The sequence below is a fragment of the Temnothorax nylanderi genome, unplaced genomic scaffold (assembly GCF_030848795.1).
Source record: "Temnothorax nylanderi isolate EJ_2023f unplaced genomic scaffold, tnyl_v1.0 TNYL_tig0006_pilon, whole genome shotgun sequence".
NCBI classification, from domain to species: Eukaryota; Metazoa; Arthropoda; class Insecta; order Hymenoptera; family Formicidae; genus Temnothorax; species Temnothorax nylanderi.
In genome coordinates this window covers 2,148,676-2,158,311 of record NW_027249068.1, presented here as the reverse complement: position 1 = coordinate 2,158,311, position 9,636 = coordinate 2,148,676, and the positions used below count along the sequence as shown (strand labels likewise).

Sequence of the window (9,636 nt, the reverse complement as noted above, 5' to 3'; positions counted from 1 at the left end):
AGAAATAAGAGCGTTAATATTTATAACTTAATATATCAAGCTCTTAGGCCTGACATTCTGTTTCACTCAATTCTTTTTCCTTACGCATCGTGTTTAATAATATAAATTATACACAAAATTAATGATTATATACTGTAAGTATATTTTTTATAATTTTTTAATCTTTTTCATTTTCTGTAGCTGAAGCAGTTAATGATATCTTGTGAGACTAATCTCAACTTTCATATATGCAGAAGAATAATTTATGAGGATTACTAAAGATAAAAAGTGTCCTAAAACGATATATGACAGACTTGGCCGAACAAAAAAGGTATGCCGTTCGACATCAAATTCGACTGTAATAAGTCACGATCAGATTCTCTTTTATAATTCTTTCCTGCCGTTCACGTAATGAATATTCGATATCACGGGGACGCAGAAGTCAAGGGTGGCCGGATATCGCTTCAGAATACATAATGTGCCTTCGTTATCATCCTCTATTAGTTACGTTGACGTAGACCGTTACACGCGAATGTGTTGCGAGTTGCAATATCACGCAAGTTACGAAATTATAATCCGTTTCTACAATGTTCGGTAAAATATTTAAATTGTGGCATTTTGTTCCAATAGGAGGAAAGCTATAACAAAAATAAAGAGAAAAAAATATATACTTTGAAGCGTTTGATAATGCGCAATTATTTTTCAGAAACCGATAGTGACATAATACACAATGTACTGTAATTAAGATATATCTTTATTGTCTTCACATTTTAGACTAAGTTATAAAAATACAAAAGTTTCACTTTGATATATATAAAGAATATATTATAATATTATGCCGCTATCATATTAATATTAATTTACATAATATAATCATATAAGTACAGTTACTCTTCGTACTTATAGATAAAACTTATCCTTATATATTTGTCGCGATTGTACTTTAAGAAAAAAATAAAGCTTAATGTTACGACCATTTGAATTTGAAATTCTAATACGATTAAAAGCCGCGTATTATTTGATCTTTAACCCTCCGATTGTTTACAATGCATTGAATTTATTCAACATAAATTTTATTAATACACATCGACAATATTTAAGACATTCTGTTTGATATATCAAGTTACAAACGTCTTAAAAACGTTTATAAATAAATAAATAAATAAGTACATTTAATAATATCATGTAAACAAATTTATTTATGTATTAATAAATCAATAAATTAAATAAGAGCAAGATTGGCCGTACAGAAGAAAAATTTAACGATCAGAGGGTTAATAATATGGCAAGTATATCTGATATCTTCATTAAATATATATATATAACATATGTGTCCTTTATTTTAATGAAGCGTTTATGTTCTGTTAAAGAAGCACAATAACTAATTATAAAAAAATTAGATACTATTCCACTTTAAACTCGTTTGTTCCACAGACGTAGTTTTTCTTCATAGTAATTGCAGCTTTATAAACGTACGAATATAACTTCTAAGCCAAGAGATAACTTTGAGATTAAATCAAATGTTCATATACAAGATCTATTTTAATATTTGTGTACTCCAGCGAAGTGTACTTTTTTCCCTTGCCCGTCTAAAGCCTCCATTAAGCTTGACGTAAAACTAAATTCTGAGCTACTTTCGTCCTCTTGACCTCTGAAAAAATTAATATAGTTAGTAATTTGTTGTATTAGAATGTTTAGTTTATTTGTGCCAATAATTTTATCTTAAAAGAAAAGACATACAGTGTGTCGACACTTGTCAAACTGCCGTTTAATGTTGGCATACCGACAAAACCATCTATCTTCAGTAATTCGAGGTAAGAATTAATAGTGGACACATAAATTCCTTTTGAACCAGCTGTGCCTAAATAACGTGGACTAGATAATTCGATTAAAGTACGTTCGAGACTCTTTTCCGAAGAACTGTACGCTTCCGCATCGAGTTTCACAATCTCGACAGACGAGAAATGAATAATGAATAAGTACGGTTTGCAGAATGCTAAAATGTGATAATAAGTAATTTAATAGAGTATAATTTCTATGTATAATTAATGCGTCGCATTAATATGTATCTAAACTGATATCTACCAAAAGCGAATGGTAAATGATTCCACACTGGATCAACAGCACGAGTCCTTCTACCATTTTCATCCACAAATACACCAAATTCGTTGTAGCACAGTAAAAGCTCCGCCGTGCCGTATGAATTGGAGATATTCAGAACACAAACAGGAAATATGCCAAGTTTAGCTGCGCCCGATATTGCCGCTTTAACTGAGCTATTGTCTTCCTCTGGGAATTCTGCGAATAATGCGTCAATCGTTTTATATGTTACTTTTTCCGAATTATATTTTTTATTTATATAATAATTTTAGATAAAAATTATTATACGTTTACTATTGAGAAATTACGAGGTATAAGAATTGTGTAGAATATATAATTTTATTTGTGCGTATGCATTTGCTTACCGTTTACGACATAAGTTTGCAGATCGATCTGTAAAAACTTATGACAACCTACAATAAGGAGATTTGCAGTAAATATAGCACAGCTACAAGGCTCCTGTGTATCGAGTTCACGAAGCCCGACAAATTCCCCGTATTTTTCTCCGATTTTCCATTTCAATAATCTGCATCAATATGTATAAAATAATATCTAGAATTGTATTACAGTGCAATATGTATTAAAAATTACATACATCACATGAGATGTAGTTGCGGCGCATAGTATATCGCCTTGCAATTGGTAAAGATGGCAACTATCAGAGATAGATAATACGCTCTTTGTACTGATTGCCGGTCTAGAACAATCGGCGGCCAACGCGTTAGTCTTTAGTAGCCTTAAGTTACAGTGTACTAATTCCCTGTATTCACCAGCTATCATTAAAGCCAGATCTAGGTGGGAATGTAAAGAAAGTTGGTGTATCTGCTTGACACCGCGTATCGTAGTGAGTGTCTGAGATTTGGAGGCGCAATATGAAAACAGGCCTTCTTTCGCACCCAGCAAAAGCACATTTTCCACGCCTAGATCCACAACACAGTTCAAATCCAACTAGAAACAAACGGAGTAACATTAGTTTAAATTGAAAAACATGAAACTTTCGCGGAATTTTATATAAAAAAGGAGATCTATATCAAAGAAGAAAGCGCAATTATAGCTAAACTTCTTATTTTGTTAGATAAACAAATCTAAGCTAGTCTCGCATTTTTCTGTGTTTGATTTCATAAAATAGATATAATGCACAAATTATCAGTTATCACTACTTACCTGATGTTTTTCTAATCTAAGTACAGTTTGATACTTTTTACTGTTGGATATAGAATACGAGTTTTGAACAGTAACGGTTTTTAAAGTTTTAAGCCAGTTTCTTTTATCGGCCTGGCTCAGTGCCATGACGTCCAATCTAGACGAAGGCCAGCAAGTCGTCGCAGAATTCGATTCTATTCTAAAGATATATGGTATGTCGGATTTTGCGGTTCCTAATACGTCAGGCTGCTGTACCACCTCGGAAACATTAAAACCATTGTTTTCTATTAAATTTAAACGATTAATCGGTGCCATTCCCGCACATGGCTGATGCTCGTAGACACACAGACACGATCCTTCCAACTTCAGATACTTCCTCTCCCAGCAAGATTTTGATCTACCGGGAACTTGTACCCATCCTTCCATAGAAACTGCTTTTTCTTTACAAGGAGCACTTTGTAAATCCTGCAAGAGATGCAAATGAATAAACGAATTACCACAAAATTACCACTATAAGACTAGAAATAAATCAAATTCGATTTCTTACCGCATCTGGTTTGTCTGGCTGATCTATCGCCAAAGTCTGGACGCTATCTCCAATCGACGATAAGCTCTCATCGCTATCCCTGCGACAGTATTTAGGGAAATCACTCGGTAAACCACAATTGGCAGGTGCCGCGCATTCCAAGTGCGTCATGATTTGACACACGCTGCAGGTCGCGGCACGTTTTCCGAACTGTATAGCCTCTGAACACGCTGTGCACTTTCCGGCGCGCATAGGTAATCCAACATTAAATCTATGCGGAATGTTGTGTCCTATCCTCTGCGGAGATAACTGCCTAAGTAACGAACTACTGATCTGCGTAACACTCTTCACATTCTTGCAATCGCGTTCTGGCGTCGTCGGAGATGCAGGTGCAGATGCAGATCCGGAGGCTGTTCTAGCTTTCTGGATTAACAGCTGATCCATCAACGTCTTCACCTTCGCCCGTTCTTTGGCGAGTTGATTTTCCAATTCGCGATATCCCACAGGCATGCCCGTACCCATAGGCGGCACGTTCTCCTTTTGCTTCACACCGAGTATCTTGTCGCACATAGTTTTTTTCTTCTTACTGCATTCCTCCAATTTCAATTGCAAGTAATCAATCAGCTTAGTTTGTTGCTGCCGAGTGCTTTCGGCCTTCACCTCTCTTTCCTGATAGATTTGTCTCATTTCTTCCAAGACGTTTTCCAACTCTGCTATTCTTGATCTCAGTTCCTGACCTTGATCTATACTGTTCTGCAGATCGGCCATAAGTCCGAAATTCGCCTCTTTCAATTCGTGCACTCTCGTCAAGTATTCGCTGCTTTCTTCTTTCACGACTCTCGATTCTCCTTTAGCGGCTTCTAGAGCACGACTCAGTTCCGAGAGATCACATTCCATTTCACCACACTTCATAGTCAATTCTTCTACTTGAATAGTGAGTTCCCGAGCGAGTTTCTTATACTGGTCCCTTTGTTCGATAATACTGATTCTCTCTCTATCTATGTCACTCGTCTCAGATTCCAATTGTTCGAAGTTACGTTCGGCTACCATTCTTAGTGTTTCCTCATTGTTCCGCGCAAGATGCGCCTCACGCAATTTTGTCTCGGCGGCTTCCAAGTCTTTTTGTAGCTTCATTTTTTCTTGAATCAGCATATTTGCGCGCGTTTCATGGTCACTTGTTAATCTTTCGTAATCCGTCAACTGTTCCTCTAGAACTGTACAGGTCTCCTTTAGTAGCTCAATATTTAATTCGTAGCCCTTGATATCCTGTTCTAATTTTGCGAGTTTAGATTCAAGTTCAGTTTTTTCTTCGTTATGCCTAGCGATTGTCTGTGTCAAACGTCTGTTTTCGGCATTCAGAGTATCGACACGCTCCTGATTCGATCGCATTTGCTTACGAGTCGCATCCAATTCTCTACGTAACGACGCGCTAGAAGATTGCAATTCCTCGATCTGATGATTAGCTTGGGTCAAAGCCTGAGAAATATGAGAAATAAATTAAAAATAAATAACAAAAGCATGTAAGAAAAATGGATTTTTCTATAGGAATTTCCATTTATTTCAGCCAAAAATTAAGAAAACATTTAAAAAATATACATAATAAAAATATATACCCTTTGTGCTGAATCAGCCTGCATTTTATTCCTCGATGCCTCTTTTGTAATATCATTCAATGATGTCTTCGCGATATTCAATTCTTTTAATAGTTTCTTAGAATTTTCCTCTTCCTCTTTTACCTTACCGCTTAATTTTTCCTGTAACTTTTGTTTATCTTCCTGTAGCATTTTTATTTTATCCTCGGCTCGCTTGGCTTCTCTCTCTGCTATACGTTTATATAAGTTAGCATCTGATAATTCTTTTTCTTTTTTGTACAGAGCCAACTGAGCTTGTCTCGCCGTTTGCTTTTCATCCTTTAAGTCTTCTCTTAATGTTTGAAGCTGCTGTTTCAGTTTCTCTACTTCTCCTTGTCCATGAAATACCTTTGTATCAGCGGCTTCAATAATTGCTGCGCGACTTGCAGATGGTACTTCATCCAATTGTTTAAGAGTAGCATTCTCTGCTTCCAATTTCGTAACACTATGTTCCAAACGTTTCAGCAATTCCTCTAAATTGCAAACTTTGCGCAGTTGGTCCTCTGCAATTAAATAACAATTAAGTGACGGAATATAATATAAAAGAGGAATGATTGATAATCTCGCTTCCATAGTTTTGCTTACCTTCCTTTTGCAAAGAGTCCTGTAATCTCTTTTGCAATACGACCTTATCCTGCGCTGCTTGCTCCAAATTTACAGCAAGCGCCTCACTTTGCTCCAAATTGATCATGGTTTCATTTAGGTCGGACTTGGTGACCTGCGAAAAGTAATTAGATTAATGATGCTATCGTATTAATCTTTTGTAAAATAGATACTTTTTAAATACCTACTTGCAATTGTTGCTTTAATTGCTCATTTTCAAGATTCATTCTTTCCAATTGCTCTTGCATAGTTGTGAGCAATTGCTCCGACGTTTTCAAGTCGTCTATCTGTCTCGCTCTCTCTTGCAATTGTTTACGTAAAGTTTCAATCTCGGCGTCTCTGGCCGGTAACGTGGCTTGTATAGTACGCAATTGTTCCTGACAATCTCTTAATTCGTTTTGAGCAAGTTCTAGAGCGACATTTAGTCTTGACTCGCGACAGTGGTTCGAGTCCTGCTCGTTTCGTAATCTAGTCTCGAGATCTGTGTTCTTCGCCGCTTCAAAGTCCAATTTCGCTCGCAAATCAGCCAGTTGAGTGTGAGCGCGCGTGGCCATCTCTTCTAACTTAATTTCTACGCCTTGAACACTTTGTCTGTTTAACTCACGCGTCTTTGCCAAGGATTCCTTATATTGTGTCTATAAACATATATTAATAGAGAATTAGTATTATCAATGACCTCAATTTACATTTACATTTTACTTTCATTTATAATTTGTCATTGTGGAGTAGCGACATTACTTAATAAATAATTATATTACATTACATTAATGGTTACATCATTATATTGTTACGTATTATAATGTCACTTACTTGAAATATACGCAACTTATCCAATTCTGCATTTGCAGTTTGCAGTTCGCACTCTGTTCTCTGCAGACGCGAACTCATTTCATTGTTACTTGTGCATAGTTCTGTAATTTTTGTGGTTTGTGCTTCGATATGCTTATTTAATTGCGCAATTTTATCTTTCTCTGCATTCTCCCACTTGCGCTTAGCGTCTCTTATTAATCCAAGCGCTCGAGTTTCTAAATCTCTCCTCTCTTGCCGCTCGAGTTCTATCCCACAAGCAACAGTTAAGTTTTTATCGAGCAATAAACGTGTCTTATATTAATTGAAACACAATCGTGGGCTATATAAACTTTTTTCCACGAATGTTTATATCAATTTGACAGTATATAAGTTTTGTTGCTAAAATTATTACTAAATTTATATACCTAATGTCCTTTTAACGCCTGCCAATTCTGATCTTGTAGCTATCAATTCTTTCTCCAGTATGTCTCTCTCCTTGTTAGAAGTTTCCAATCTCCGTGTTTTCTGCTCTACCTGAGATTCCATCTGAGAGAACTCCCTGACCTTGTCCTGCAGTTCAAGTATTCTTTTTTGCTTCTCTTGAGCTTCTTTCCTTTTCTCATCCAACTTTGCCTCCAGCTCCATCTTCTCCTTGGAGAACTTGTCTGACTGCAGATGCTTGGGAAACTTATATTCAAAGTATGGAGATCCTCCTGATCCCGTTGGAGTTTCAGATTCCGTAGCTTCTGCTATGAAAATCACACAATATTAAAAAAGGAGCATAAAAAGAAATAAAAATTTATTTAAAATCTATAATAGATCTTTATCAATTAAATCAATCAGATACGAACCCAAGCTTCTCCTGATGCCAGCTAAATCTGACCTGACAGCCACCAATTCCTGCGCCAACTTGTCCCTCTGTTTGATGCTTGCATCCAGCTTCTGCATCCTCTCGTCCGGATCGCAGAAATATTTAGATTTGCCGTGGGGCTTTTCGCGGACCTCCAGTGCCTTCTTGCACCGCTCGTGCCGCGATCTCTCATTGCTACCCAACTCCATGATCTTCCTCGTTTACACAAGACACTTTAACCGATGTGTTGACATTTATCTCGAGTAAGATCTCAGAAAGAGTTTCTGAAGATTAATGTCTCACGACATTCTCCTTCGTTCGCGACAGACAGATCGGGTCAGATGCGGAAGGGACAGGGACGTAACCCCATCCGGATACAGGGAAAGAACACGTTCAACGGTCGGAACTCTCGAAAGAGACTGCCCCACGCACTTTCACGGAATATACGGAATCCTCCACCTTCGTAACTGCCAAGGAATATGAACGAACGCTACCTTGGTCCCTCGAGTCCCTCCTTGCTTCACTGTTACTTCCGAATCGCATCAATCGCATGCTCACGCTCGCCCGCATTAAATCATGACGGTGACCAGACACCAAAGTTTACATTTCTTCACCGTTCGCGTCGTCGCGCGTCGTCGCTGAACTTGTAACGGTTACGAGCAACTTCGTGCGTACAATTTGAATTCAATATGTCGCTTGCGACGTCAGAGAGCGCGCGATTGCAGCGATCGCGGTGGCCTCTGACGATCGTTCGGCGAGAAAAATCAATAAAGTAGACAGTATCGACTGTCGATAGATATCGATACATAATTTGGAACGATACCATAATTTACAATTGCAAACATTTTATTATACACGTTTATTGTACTTGAACGGATACACGGATGGTGTAAGCAAATTTTGCATTTTTCTTTGCAATCGGTTAAATCATTTCCGAAAATACGACCTATCGCCAACGTTCAAATCACGTTGTCGTGTACCAGTTCTCGTCCGATCACTGAAGTCAAGCAACGTTGAGCACGGTTAGTACTTGGATGGGTGACCGCTTGGGAACACCGTGTGATGTTGGCGTCAAATTTTTTTTTTGCATTTTTATTTTAGCGGAAAAAAAGGATATTGAATAACTTTTTGACCCTACATATTAATCAGTTAACGATTTTTATATTTTTATTGCTATATTCCTGACTAAAATCCTCCTTATTAAAACCGGACAAAATTGTTTTCGAATGCAAGTAATCAGTCACCACGTCCTATATATCACGTTGAAAATACTAGTTTCATCTCCATGATATAATAGCGTCATAATGCAATAAAAATTAATATATGAAGGTCTCGTGTAAAAAAACATGCTTAAGACAATTTAAGAACAAAGATAAAAATAGAGTTCACAAAATCAATTAATGACTACTAGAAAAAGAAAATGAAACTCTCCATTGAAAAATTATCGCAAGTGCAGAGACCATTCCCAATTTTTTTGATTCATTTAGCATCGGACAGCAAGACTTGTCATAATTAAAATTAATCAAGATTGTAGCGCATTAAGTAGTTACTTGGAATCGATTAAGAAGAAAAGAATTAATCCTAATTGCAATTTAAATGTCACACATAGATCCTATATGGATAAAATGTAAAAATATATAGACACTTGCCAGGCGAATGAGGTAAACGCAGAAACTAATAAAGATTTATTTCGCATTAACTTAACCGCAATGAATACGGTTATCCAGTTTCATATATTGAGACGGTTGTCCTAGATTAATTGATACTAAGAAAAAGATAATTGAGAAACACAGAAACTGAAATTCTATAAACAAAATATACAACCGATCTATCAAGGATCATCAGTGTTCACTGTCAATTATCATCGTACAACTCTTACATGACAACAAAATACATAAAATTACTGAACCAAATTAAATACATGTAGATTCAAAGAATTCATTTTTGAAATAATTTTTTCATATGTTATATCCAACATGTTAAAAACTCTTCTAAGTACTTAACGAAATGTCTAT

General features: G+C 36.6%; 1 protein-coding gene and 1 pseudogene across 2 annotated transcripts; one reads left to right on the top strand and one right to left on the bottom strand.

Moving 5' to 3' along the window:
* Positions 1 to 712: 712 nt before the first annotated feature.
* LOC139778728 (citron Rho-interacting kinase) lies at positions 713 to 8,304 on the bottom strand. Of its 2 annotated transcripts, none has more exons than XM_071716815.1 (13): positions 7,623 to 8,304; positions 7,197 to 7,520; positions 6,793 to 7,037; positions 6,171 to 6,617; positions 5,965 to 6,097; positions 5,362 to 5,882; positions 3,770 to 5,224; positions 3,244 to 3,687; positions 2,675 to 3,027; positions 2,445 to 2,605; positions 2,065 to 2,277; positions 1,720 to 1,975; positions 713 to 1,630 (listed from the first exon to the last, which is right to left on the bottom strand). In XM_071716815.1, exons 1-13 carry the CDS (start codon positions 7,828 to 7,830, stop codon positions 1,522 to 1,524), a joined length of 4,869 nt encoding a protein of 1,622 aa, XP_071572916.1. In that variant the 5' UTR covers positions 7,831 to 8,304; the 3' UTR covers positions 713 to 1,521. The 2 variants fall into 2 exon arrangements, with proteins under 2 accessions (XP_071572916.1, XP_071572923.1); XM_071716822.1 differs by having other exon boundaries at positions 7,197 to 7,517.
* Positions 8,305 to 8,572: 268 nt separating this feature from the next.
* Positions 8,573 to 8,692, top strand: LOC139780079 (5S ribosomal RNA; annotated as a pseudogene).
* Positions 8,693 to 9,636: the final 944 nt, after the last annotated feature.

Bases quoted from the DNA above. Each gene is read 5' to 3' on its own strand.
- LOC139778728 (XM_071716815.1), bottom strand. From the start codon at position 7,830: ATGGAGTTGGGTAGCAATGAGAGATCGCGGCACGAGCGGTGCAAGAAG. The intron at 2,278-2,444 runs GTAAGCAAATGC...CATTATTCGCAG, and splicing joins GCAAACTTATGTCGTAAACG to AATTCCCAGAGGAAGACAAT. The intron at 1,631-1,719 runs GTATGTCTTTTC...TAATTTTTTCAG, and splicing joins TTGACAAGTGTCGACACACT to AGGTCAAGAGGACGAAAGTA.